Source organism: Olea europaea, chromosome 16 (genome assembly GCF_002742605.1).
Source record: "Olea europaea var. sylvestris chromosome 16, O_europaea_v1, whole genome shotgun sequence".
NCBI classification, from domain to species: domain Eukaryota; kingdom Viridiplantae; phylum Streptophyta; class Magnoliopsida; order Lamiales; family Oleaceae; genus Olea; species Olea europaea.
Window position 1 is genome coordinate 3,654,101 of NC_036252.1, and position 12,781 is coordinate 3,666,881.

The window sequence follows — 12,781 nt, forward strand, 5'->3', positions numbered from 1 at the left end:
AGTTCAGGATTTTGTTTGGAGAAGAATGCGGTGATTTTCTGCCGTTCATTAATCAACGGCGACCGACCATTGCTGGATCTTTTATTTGGCGCCATTTGATGGAAGAAAAGAGGTGGTGCAAGGAAAAAATGCTGAAAAGGAAATTATAAATTACGCGCACATCTTGGCGGGAAAGAAAATTCCACAAAGGCTGCCACTAATTATTTTTCTCATTTTAGTGCTATTTCCGTAAATTTTCGTAGTTTAATCATGTAACGGCCCGGAAGGAATGAGAAAGAGAAACCCACTTTTCGGGCTAACCCAGAGTTGGCACCCTTTCTCTTTCCCGTGCTTTTCACCCACTGCAACGGTCACGCGCCACCCGCTCTTCATTCAGAAATCCACCGTCCGATCAGAAAACTCCGCTCCTCACCACTATTTCATTGATATCGAATGGCTTTTTATTTGAGAAATTCCAGGAAATCTTCCCTGTCAAATTTCCCGCGAAGTACCGCAAACAATGACCTGCCCTTCCTTAGAAGTATCGAACTACTCTCTCAAAATCACCAAAGAAACCAAGTGGTACGAAGAGGAGGAATTGAAGGGAAGCAAATTCGAGGTAGCACTCTACCCGTTCCTTCTTTGTTCGATTATTTTACAGAGAAAATTTTACAATGTATTCATTTTCAAGTTCCATACTTTTTGTTATACCCTTCTCGGCTCTTTCCTTTTCAAAGACAATTGCTATTAATCCCCCAGAAAAATCTGAAATTCCCTTCCAATTCCAGTTCTTTATTGTATGACCTATATAAATTCAGGCCCTTCTCTAGCGTTCCGTTTGGGGATTTAATGCGTTCTGATTCTGAAGCCGAGAGTGGTGATGAAAGTGAATTGAATGTTGTTGAAGATGCGCAATCAAAGGCTGATCAAAAGGAGGTGGAGAGTGTGTGTAAACTGATTGATGAAACATTTGGGATGGATCGGAATATGGAGGTAGTTTTAGATGAATGTGGGTTGAATTTGAGTCATGATTTTGTGGTTGACGTGTTGGAGAGATTTAAGCATGCCTGGAAACCTGCTTTTCGGTTTTTCTGCTGGGCTGCTCAGAGGTCTGGATTTGATCATGATTCAAGGACTTACAATGCAATGATGACTATTCTTGGAAAGACTAGGCAGTTTGAAACGATGGTGTCGGTTCTTGAAGAAATGGGTGAGAAGGGTTTGCTCACCATGGAAACTTTTATTATAGCCATAAGAGCATTTGCCGCTGCAAAAGAGAGAAAAAAGGCTGTGGGGATTTTTGACTTGATGAAGAAGTATAGGTTCAAAATTGGGGTAGAGACGATCAACTGTTTGCTGGATGCATTAGGAAGGAAGAAGCTTGGAAAGGAAGCGAAGGCTTTGTTCGAGAAGTTGGAGCATAGGTTCACGCCTAATTTGAGAACTTATAGTGTTTTGCTCAACGGTTGGTGCAGGATGAAGAATTTGATGGAGGCTGGGAAGACCTGGAATGCAATGATTGATAAGGGTTTTAAGCCAGACATTGTTGCCCATAACACAATGCTTGAGGGGTTGTTGAGAGGTAAAAAATGGTCTGATGCAATCAAGCTTTTCGAGGTGATGAAGGCCAAAGGTCCATTTCCCAACAGAAGAAGCTATACGATCTTGATCAAGGACTTGTGCAAACATGGAAAAATGAAGGAAGCAGTAGATTACTTGGATGAAATGCTTGGTTCTGGATGTGAGCCAGATGGTGCAGTATACACTTGTTTGATGACCGGGTTTGGGAATCAAAAGAAGATGGATATGGTGTATGAGTTGTTGAAGGAGATGAATGAGAAAGGATGCCCACCTGATGCCAGGACTTATAATGCTCTGATCAAAATGATGACAAATGGGAAGATGCCAGATAATGCGGTCAGGATATATAAGAAGATGATCCAGAACGATATCCAGCCGAGTATCCACACTTACAATATGATAATGAAATCTTGCTTCGTCACGAAAAACTATGATATGGGCTGTGCATTTTGGGAAGAGATGAAGAGCAAGGGCTGTTGTCCTGATGAGAACTCTTACACAGTTTTCATTGGAGGGCTTATAAGGCAGGGAAGATCTATTGAGGCTTGTAAGTATCTAGAAGAAATGATTCAGAAAGGAATGAGGGCACCTCAGCTTGATTACAATAAGTTCATAGCTGATTTTTCCCGGGCTGGTAAATCTGATATAATGGAGGAGTTGGCTCAAAAGATGAAGTTTTCTGGAAAGTTCGAGGTTGCTAATATCTTTGCAAGGTGGGCTGAGATGATGAAGAGAAGAGTCAAGAGTAGAGATGCCCCTAACAGCTGACGGAATGTCTGCCAGAATCACTTACTTGGGCAAACTATGAAGTCATTGTAAAGGTTTCTTGGTAACATAATTACTTTATTTAACATATATTCATAATCTTATTTTTAAAGAGAACCCATATCATCTATTGTCGTGCAAAAGATGGATCGAAATGTGATTAAATGCTCTGGCTTAAGATGTAAATGAGCTGCTCGAGTCAGTCCACACAGTTGCGTCATCATCAGCTGCTCTTCTCTCAACCAATCTAATCATCCGGGATCGAAAGGCGAATGGGTAGATCCAATATATCTCTGTACTCGCATACTATCATATTGGGATGTCCTAACCATGAGAAATGTTTGGTTGACGAGGTATTCCCTTTACTGGAAGTGGTATGTAGATAACAGTATTGATTTAACAGGTGCACTGGCAAAGGTGTCTTTTTTATTTTCAACTACTTTAGTCTTGTAGTTGTGATGTCAACTGGCTGTAAAATCCTACTCGTTGTGGTGGCTTGTTATCAAACTAACATCGTATATTTCTTTATAATTTTTTTAGAATTGAATGTCCTAGAACTTATTGCACGGGATTATTGGTTATTCCTTTTTGATTTTGTTTTCTTATCTATTTGACTTGCACTTGTTTTTGCTATGCATATTGTGCATTGTGGCTCTTTAAGTTATCAAAATATGTTGCAATCTGATGTATCCTCGTGAGTATTGTTTCCCTATGTTAAAGAGGAAGAGGGCTGTACTATTTCTGCTTGCAAGTTAGTAATCCTAATTTCGTTAAAATATAAATAAATAAATAAAATAAAATAAAATTATGATGCAATCTCTGGTTGGAAATACTATTGCTGGAGATTGGGTTGTCTAGAAGGTACTAAACCAAGACGTTCATTAGTCGAATACTGATTCATTTTCCTCTCTGGTTGTATTTGACAATAGGAGTTATAGCGAAGATGGCGACCAGGGGGTGATAGAGAGGTAGGTCACTAGCAGTCGTGGTTGGAGGATGTATTGGAATCCTTTTTGCAGTCCATGGAGCGGAAACGGTGATGGAGGAGGGGGTGGTGGTGGAGGAAGGGGTGGTGATGGGGGCAGAGGCGAAGGAGAGGTGGCCCCGTTAGGGACGGGAGCGGTGGTGGAGAAGAGGGTAGGGACGGGGGCGGAGGAAGAGGCAAGCCTGGAGGAAGTGGAGGTCGCGGCGGTGGTGATTCCTGAGGTGGACGAGAGGAGGATGACCGTCGTGACTGAAGCTAAAAAGCATGCTGTCGACGTGCCGGAGTTGGTGGTGGGCAAGAGCCCAAGAGTGTCGTCACATTACATCGTCTCTCCCTTCACGATTGAGACGAATAGGAGGAGGTTCGTCGACCGGACGTGCCCCAATCTGTTCCAGGAGGTCGACCATGCCAAATGGTAAGCATTCGAGACTGAGTGGCAAAAAGTATTACCCAAGTAAGTATTGTATGATTTATATGACTGATACTACAACTTAGTGTTGCAAAGTGGAAAAGTTTACCTCCTATTCGATATTAAGATGGTATAAAAAACTTTACAAAATTTGATCTCAGTTATTGTTCTTCGAAGAGTGGTCTCTTACTGAACTTATACGTGGTAGATCTGTTTGTCCTTACAGTGGTGATGTTTATTATGGTTCTGAATATTTGTGTAATGGATTCAGGTTTTGAGTTGAGAAAACTATTCAAAATTGTAAGAGCTAAACTTCTATAGAATAAATCTATCCAAATTTCTTTTTGGGCTGTGATTAAGTGAGATAGAGATGAAACTTCACTTTTCATTACATTTATAAATGGATTCAAGCATTTCAGATTCGCCTCTGATTTTCTTAAGTTGAAAATATTGTATTGGTCTAAACTTTTCTGAAGTCAAGTAGAAAATCAGATTGTGGAAATGAAGATTTTGAGAATTACCTGATGACATGAATCTCTATCACGAGATATCAATGATCTATGTAATGAAAGAGATTCTTATTTGATAGACTACTCATTAATCACTAATAATTTTATGGTTTATTTGATTGAAGGAATGAAATATTGCTGAATATGATGAGGTTTGAAATATACACTCTAATTTACGTATTTGCTTTTGGAAAGAGCGTTGGCTAACTATAATGTATCAGTTAATGGAGTTCTCTCAATATTTGTACCTTCAGAATATATAAGTTTTGGATACGTAGATAACAAAACATAGGTTATCATAGACTCGTAATGGATTATATATGTTCTCAATAATGAGTTTGGGAACATGAGTTTATTAAGAACGAGATGTGTCTTAGTGACATACATGTGGTCTAAAAAGGTACTTAAGTGAAATTTTGGATGGATATCGAGTCACAAGATGTGACATTTGACATTTTAGCTAGTAAAGGAGAAAAGATTGGGGAACATCATTGAAATTGATATTATATGTATTGATTAATCAGTTTTGAATATATAAGAGTTGATTCAAACTTCTGATTCAAGTCGGAGTAATCTGTTTTCGAGGTCGACCTATCTATTCGAGTGGGAGCCATCTAAGAATTATCTAATTTCAATGACTCTTGGTTTCGAGTGGGAGCTATATAAACAGTTGTCTTCATCTAAAAAAAATCAAAATCAAAATCAAAATTTGGAATCATATGTTTGATTTGAACTCAAGTTCTAAGTCAAATAGGTTCCTCAAGTCACCTTTTCTTCTCCACTTAAATGGCATCAGATTCTATTCACCCTTTCTTCTATATACATATACATGGATTTAGATTCTTTTCCTTCCAATGAAAAGTACTGAATCCTCCATATTTTAACTACCCATAATTTATTTTCAACCTCATCGGCTAGAAAAATATGTCAGAGGTGTATTTCCGGGGAGATAATGAAGGTGCAACTGCTCTCCTTGGCCGGAGTTCTTGTTCTCAGCTTCACAGGTATATTTGTGTCCTGTAGACATATGAATCTAATTATATTTTTCACTTATACTATGATGAACCTGTTCGCAATACTATGAATTCATCGTATTAACCACGCCCTAGTTTCCTAGGTCGTATATGTCTGAGGAGGGCCATTTTTTCGTGCGTTATCTGCAGTATGAAGTAAATATAACTGTTACGTTAAGGGTCAGCCACTATAAATGCATGCTTCTGTTCTTAGTTTCATTCATTATGACTCTCAGGATTGGGTTTAGAGTTTAATCCCTACCATATATTATTGATTACAGCGGAAAAATGCCGGCAGCTGGTGGGAGAAGAGCATTCTTCAAGAAGCCGGACAGAGAGATTTACATTCATTAATTGCTTTGACACGAGGTATGGAACCATAGCATGCATATTCAAGGAGATGATAAAGCTATATTTGTACTACGTCAGAGCAGTCCATGCTGAGAATGTAAGAGGTCAAGTATTTGAAAAGGCATTGTTGGATAAGTTTTCAAAGGGTCAGAATATGGATCAGGCGATGACGGGCGCGCGTGAAGAAGGAAACGCGGCCGCGAAAAGGGCATCCCGGCAAGCAAAGCATGTGATGGGGCCGATAGTGGCTTCGGGATGGGATTTGTTTGAGACACTGTATGTTGGGGGGTCTCTGGCAGAGGGACTGGTTAGGAGTGGTGGAACATTTATCGGTGCCTTCGCCGGAGGACTAGCCGGGGAAGGGAAGATTGGGTGGTTGGGTTCTGTTATGGGAAGCCAAATGGGAAGCTGGACGGGTGGAAGGATTGCGCTTATGGCGTATGACGTCGGGATTGGCTTGCAATATTTGCTTCACAGAATGCCTTTCCTCTCTTGAATAGCATTCTCTCATCTCTAGAAGAGGAGCTTCGGGCCTTGTCAAGAATTCAGATAGCTTGTTACTTCATCTTTCTCTTCCCTGCTTGAGGCTTTATTTTGTTCAGTCTTCTCTCTTTCAAACTCCCTCAACTTGTGCAAGTAGTTTGAAGACAGATAAAGAATTTAATACAAATGCGATATGAATTTATAACATCTGTTTCTAGAAATGGTTGGGAAGCTTGATAGTTTGCTGCCTATAGCCAACGTGAATGCCAAAATTTCCATACATGTAACCGGTGAAGCCCTTGTATGAGCCGCATTTTGTTGGGGGAATGTATTTTTTAATAGTGATTTTTTTAATAATTTATTGTTAAAAAGTAAGAAAAAGTTCTCGATTTACCTTTAAAATTATTTTATTGGAGAATGTGTGTTTGAAAATGAATTTTGAATTCTTAAATAATAAATTGAACAAACAAACAAAAAATCAATGTTAAATTCGGGGATGAATTTCTCCGTCACTAATTTCTGCCAACATTAGCGACGAAGGCAAACAAATTGATTTTTTTAGGCCGCTACCTGAATATAGGAAGATAGCTTGAAGCAAGGTGCACCAATCAAACATTACATCAACTCCGGAGGCGATTTGTTTAAAGCAATAAATACAAACATCGATCATAATGAATGGAATTAGAAATATAATTTTCAACGCTATGGGCACAATAAAGTAATAATCAAGCCAACTAGACACGAAGGCGAGCTAAATTTTGCATATCCAACATAAAAAGGATCCATCTACTGTTATTTCTGTCTATTTAATTTTAGTTTACATCAAGGTACCACACCAGTCACATTGAAATACAGTATAACCAACGTGGGCCAATCACATTGAACCAAACGTTAGTCAGGCCCACTGAAATTAATTTTTGGGCGGACAAGTCTTGATATCTCTATCTCTCTATTAAAAAGAGGCCTTTTTTAATTTTTTGAAAAAAAACGATTTTTTAATAGTAATTTTTTGGAGAATGTGTGATTAAAAAGTAGTAAAAAAATTTTAAATTTAAGTGCCAAATATTTTATTTTGAGAATTTAATTGAAAATGAATTTTAGAAAAAAAAAATGAATTTTTGGAGAATGGTAGACATTGTGAGAAATAATAATAATAATAAAATAAATAAAGGTCCATTCAGTCCAAACTAATAGCATGGTCTCCAGATTCGCTCCTCGTCTTCTTCATTTGTCATTTTATCCAACTCTTTACCCTTCACCTACTCTCTGAAAAAACAAAACATTTTCTTTATTCGCCATAGAATTCCCACCTACCGACCTATCTCCAAGTCTACCATTATAAAGCTAAAAGCTTCGAACTTTTCATCCTCCCACTTCTGTCATGGCTTCCTTTTTCTGTTCTACAAATTTTTTTCTGCTACTTATTCTTCTCTCTGCAGTTCCTGTAGCGTTCATAATTCATTTAGAAACTTCTAAGCCCGCCACTCATGTATACGAGTATCACAGCACCGGGTGGTTCAGGGAGTGCACCAAGTGGGACGACGTTAACAGCCGATTCCTGGTCTCTTTCATGGAGGGCGGCTTTGGGGAGGTTCCGGTACCGAAAGACTATGTTCCGGGAAAGATTTTGAAGGAGATTCGGGTGGTTGAAAACGTGGGTTTAGGTAAGAATTCGTCGCTCGGGTTCGTAGTGGACCGGCCGAGGAATCGGGTGGTCGTATCCATCGCCGATGTGATTGGGAATTTGTACAGTGCGGTTGCGGCCTATGATTTGACGACTTGGGAAAGGATTTTTCTCACTAAGCTCAGCGGCCCAGGTGAGTTTGTATTAATTACAATACCTTTAGTAACTGGAAGGAAGCAAGTTTTTGGCGTGTGGTGCACAATCATTCAAAAGTTAATTGGAAAATTTGTTACTTATAGGATTGAATACATACTTAGATGTTCGGTGTACATTTGATGACTTTTCGAAGTATGTGTTATTATATGAATCAAGAATGTGTTAAAGACGGTAGCGTGATCCGTGAAATAATCTATTCTGGCTTGGATTCGTTCCTACATAATCGGAAATTTTTACCTCTTTAACTGATTTATTTTTTGTTGTGGCGATGACTTAGCCGAGCAACTAAATTATGATTGAGAACGGAGGTAGGGACGAAAATTTTTAAGTTGATATGGTACAGAGTAGATTATGGCATCCGAATGAATTTGATCTGTACTTTCAACTAATACTGCAGCATTCATTAATTTTCGCTTTCAATTGGCCAACAAAAGCAGTTGATTCCATATGGTGGCTCCCTTTTAATTTATATAATGAATGATATACTGATAGACTAATAAGGTTATGGTTCACATGCTGCGGCCATTTTTATTACATATAACTATGTAAGTGAAACTTTCCTTCGAGGCAGGGAATCATGGGATTTTGTGAAGTGCTCCAGCTTCCTTGTAATGACCGCCCTTTGTGCTGTGTGTGTGTGTCGTTAATCTGTTATTCATCAACCTTTCTAATTATCTTAAAAATGATTATGGAATTGATATTTCGTCTTCTTTGATTATGCAGAGGATGGAAAAGCGGTTTCAGATGATGTAGCGGTTGATCCAGACGGTAATGCATATGTAACTGATGTAAAAGGAAGCAAGATTTGGAAGGTCGGAGTGGATGGAAAATTCTTATACCACATAATTAACCCACTTTTCACTCCAAAAGGGTGGTACAATAATCTGGTTGGACTTAATGGAATTGTTCACCATCCAAACGGATACTTGTTAGTTGTTCATACATTTTCCGGGAATTTGTACAAGGTTGAAATTGATAAGGGGGACGAAGTGAAGTTGGTTAAGATAATTGAAGGTTCTTTGAAATTCGGGGATGGATTGGAGTTGTTATCTCCGACTAAGCTTGTAGTAGCCGGAAACCCTTCAAAGTTGGTCGAGAGCTTGGATGATTGGGAGAGTGGCTCTGTTGTGGCCAAGTTTAAAGGTGCTACTCATCGTTTAGTTACTGCAGCAATGGTGAAGGATGGGAAGGTATACCTAAACCACCTTTTTGGTTTAGGGTATCCTAAGAGAAAGCATGTGCTTGTTGAGGCTGATTTTTCTGGTTAATTGAATGTGATGTTGTTTTAGGTGGGGGTGGAGTTGAAGGGTTATTGTTGTTTTTCTTCTTGTATTTTTGCTTTTTCGCACGTGTGCAGTACTATTTGAGTGTTAACCGTAGGGATGCGAAAATTTTACGTCTACACGTATTATACATGTATACCTTTTTCAATTTTTTATGATTGTTGGAGTAAGTTTTTCATTGTTAATTTTGTTTTGCTACGGGTTAACCCCTTGACCCTCCCTAAGAAAGTAATAATAAACAAAAAATGAAATCGGAGGCAAAATGGACACATGGATTTATGGTAATTTATCATCATTGTGAGTTATATTCATTAAAGTGAGAATTATCTTACACCTTACTTCCTAATAAATCTTTTATACAATAGAAATATTAGAACGACTTGATATGCCTTCAACACGTTGGTCAAGAGTCTTAGAATTGGTGGTTGCGTTAAATACCCAAAATGGACAAAGAACTGTGTCAGAATTGTGAAGTGGTTTCACAAAGTCCACCTCTGAACACTGGAGCTTTCAAAGTTGAAATAGGAAATGATATCAGCATCACAGCATGATCCAGAAATTGCCATGATGACTTAATTTTCTTGGCGTTCTTGGTTGTGATTGATTGAACCAGGAAAGTAATTGCGTACTGTAAAATATTAGAATTACCTCTGTAAGATCATGGGTTTGTTAAAATCTCATTTTCCTACTGCTTTCCTTCCATGAATGTGTGTTTATTTAAAATTTGTAACAATAAAAAACCAAAAGGATAGATTCGGAGAGGTTCTCAGGCCGATCTATATTTGATTATCCCTGAAAACACATCACTTGGCACGAATTTATAGACAAATTACCGTCAACATACATCCAAAATAAATACAAATAACACTATTTTATCTCTTTTCGTTGTTGTCAAGTAAAAATTACTTGTATGCAAGTACAAATAGTTGATCATCCAGAATCTGAACAAATATGAGTGGGAAGTGTGCTTTTCTCCAGAAATTAAAGGTCTGTTCTCTTTACTGTTTTCAGGTCGTTTTCTGTTTTTAATTTTTCGAAATGATGAAAACGTGTTTTCTTTCCTATTTTCGAAAAAGAATTTTTGAAAACAAAAAAAAATTTGTGAAGGAAACTCAAAACGTCAGATTTTTGAAGCAAAAACATGCTGGAAATCCAAAACACGGGAAACGCCACTTCTTCAATTTCCCCCAACCTAAATACCGAGGCAAAATGAAATCTTGGCCCCTGCCTCCTCTTTCTTCTTCCTCTTCCTCTTCTTCAATCTCTCCTCGAATTATTTTTTCTCTGATTCCTCAAAATTGTATATCATCTTCCTCTACCATCCCAGAAATTATAGATGTACCCAGTCCCAATCCTTCTAGTATTGACACGAATCGAACCTCGGAGTCCAAAAATTCAAGCAAGATCAAAACTTCTGACGGAAAGAGAATCCGTAGGCAAGATCAAAAACTTCTGACCAAGCGAACCTCGGAGTCCCAATCGCCGTCATCGCCTCCTGTGTGAAAGAGAATCCGTTGTTCTTCATCTTCCTCTCCAGGCCGAACCCGCTTTCCTCCGAGGTCTGCCGCTTCCAGTTTCTTCATCTCCCATTCATCTTCACCATTCGATTATCTCGTTGCTCTCTTTCCTGATATGGAAAAGTAAGTTTTTTAATTTATTATTATTATTTTTTCATTTTAACTCTGTTATTGGTTTTTGCTTAGTTTTCAATTTATTTTGTGAGCAAAATTGTTACTTTTTTGTTGGATTATTGAAATGGGATTACGTCATGATTGATATCAACGTAATTTCTCATCGGGGATAAAGACAGTTTTGCTATGATTTGGATTGTTTATGTGATGATTGTTGACCATTAAGTTGTTATTTAATTCAGGACGATGCACATATTCCATTCTTTGGATAGTATTGATGTTAAGTATTGGAAATTTCACTCACGTCCTGAGCATATAGATGACAAATGTTGTTATGGTTTTATTGGAATATACGATGCATTGCCTTGATTTCTGATTTATATATACAAGTTAGTACTTGGGTATCAGATTAGTCGCAAGTTAGTGATTGAGTCAATAATAAGCTCGTCATATTCATGGACCAAAGCCGAGCAACTCTAGATAATAAGTTCCTAACAGAATCTAAATCCCGGAATTACTCCTAATGAAAGCACAAAACTTGTAATGCTCCTCTAGGCTTGTTTTGTTTTCCGTCTATTTTCTATATGCCCAAATAAAGCTTGGCTTTTCTTCTTTATATGTTGTACTTGGCTACTCCAAGCTCTCCCCTCCTCGTTGCATGTGATTTGTTGAATGATGTTAGCTTTTTTACCTTCGATTTTGGGGATTAAATTATAAATAAGATGAAATATGTTATTGTATTAGATGCTGTATAATTTTCATTTAGTGATTCTGGTTTTTGGAATTGTGTCATTGAGGCAGAATAACATTTCCCCTTCCACCATCTTTGTTCTTTCTTTACTTTGTGATCTTCACAAATTAGGCTGAAGGTTCCTTCAGTTTCTACCTCATCAAATTGGCATCAATAATGAAGTTTTTAATCACTAGGATCGGTCTTGGATTACTGTATAAAGTGTTTCCCGAGTTCACTTTCTTCATATATCTGCACCAATTGATTTTTTTAGTTCATTTTGCTGTCTTTTACAGCTTCACAATCATTTCAAGGAAGATACTTTCATATATGGCAATTCTTGAAGATAACCAGGAGCATGGGTGGATAGAAAAAGTGAAATTTGCTGGAGATAGGTCTCATTATCAGATGAATGAGAATGAATTCAAATAACTAGGAATTGGCAAACACTTACGTATTATCACAAGTCTGATTATGTTGATCATTGGATTTAGACTTTATTCAATTTTTCTCCTTCTTTTCAGTATGCATGATAGTTTTTGTGAATTATTCATTTGTTGCTAAAAGCTCTTATCAGATACACTTGGGAACATTATTTCGAACCAAAGTTTACAGAGTTTCTTTATTCTTCTTGATCCTAATTGCTCTTTAAGTAGGTTCCTTTTTTCTGTTTTCATGGGGATTGCATATTCCAAATGTGGGCTTTAATTTTAATCCCATACTATTTCCTTCTACGGGTGAAGTTTGTGATAGTTAGATTATGTGCCTGTCTTCATATTCCTCATAAATCCCTAAAATTACTGAACTGAGAAGATTTACATTCCTTTGATCTGTATTTTAACATCTCTCTTCATTAATGTGTTGACATATGACCAAACTATAGATAAGGGAAGCAGAAGCAACATCTTCGAATCAGCAGAAGAAGATTGAAGAAGTTGAAGCTCAACTCCAGGAACCAGAGGATATTGTCAAAGATCTCAGAGAAGAGTTGAGAGAGGTACAGGGTGAGCTGGAGCGGGTGAAAAACAAAAACATGCTGCTAGTAGATGAACCCGATTATATTCTCTAACAATTTTAATTTTTTCTTTAACATTATCAATTACATTACTTTACAAATGTATTATTTGCCTCGAAAGGACAATAGACTTTTGAAGTAATTTGTGTGCCTAATGTTTCAATCAAGACAAGTTTTACATTTCACGAACATGTTTCATGTATTTGA

General features: G+C 37.7%; 2 protein-coding genes and 1 long non-coding RNA gene across 5 annotated transcripts; all 3 read left to right on the forward strand.

Annotated features, from left to right (window-relative positions):
* The first annotated feature begins 296 nt into the window (after positions 1–296).
* Positions 297–6,098, forward strand: LOC111411749 (pentatricopeptide repeat-containing protein At3g62470, mitochondrial-like). Of its 3 annotated transcripts, XM_023042337.1 has the most exons (3): positions 511–598; positions 798–2,678; positions 3,255–3,725. In XM_023042337.1, the coding sequence occupies exon 2, from the start codon at positions 829–831 to the stop codon at positions 2,326–2,328; it is 1,500 nt and encodes a 499-aa protein (XP_022898105.1). In that variant the 5' UTR covers positions 511–598; positions 798–828; the 3' UTR covers positions 2,329–2,678; positions 3,255–3,725. The 3 variants fall into 3 exon arrangements, with proteins under 3 accessions (XP_022898104.1, XP_022898103.1, XP_022898105.1); XM_023042336.1 differs by lacking the exon at positions 3,255–3,725 and adding an exon at positions 5,523–6,098 and having other exon boundaries at positions 297–2,678; XM_023042335.1 differs by having other exon boundaries at positions 298–2,678.
* A 1,194-nt stretch (positions 6,099–7,292) lies between these two features.
* On the forward strand, positions 7,293–9,383 carry LOC111411751. The gene is made up of 2 exons (XM_023042339.1): positions 7,293–7,892; positions 8,639–9,383. Exons 1-2 carry the CDS (start codon positions 7,457–7,459, stop codon positions 9,181–9,183), a joined length of 981 nt encoding a protein of 326 aa, XP_022898107.1. The 5' UTR covers positions 7,293–7,456; the 3' UTR covers positions 9,184–9,383.
* A 930-nt stretch (positions 9,384–10,313) lies between these two features.
* On the forward strand, positions 10,314–12,763 carry LOC111411752. The gene is made up of 2 exons (XR_002705888.1): positions 10,314–10,838; positions 11,856–12,763. It is a non-coding gene; the product is annotated as an uncharacterized LOC111411752 (long non-coding RNA).
* The last annotated feature ends 18 nt before the right edge of the window (positions 12,764–12,781 follow it).

Bases quoted from the DNA above. Each gene is read 5' to 3' on its own strand.
- LOC111411749 (XM_023042336.1), top strand. From the start codon at position 433: ATGGCTTTTTATTTGAGAAATTCCAGGAAATCTTCCCTGTCAAATTTC.
- LOC111411751 (XM_023042339.1), top strand. From the start codon at position 7,457: ATGGCTTCCTTTTTCTGTTCTACAAATTTTTTTCTGCTACTTATTCTT. The intron at 7,893-8,638 runs GTGAGTTTGTAT...TTGATTATGCAG, and splicing joins CACTAAGCTCAGCGGCCCAG to AGGATGGAAAAGCGGTTTCA.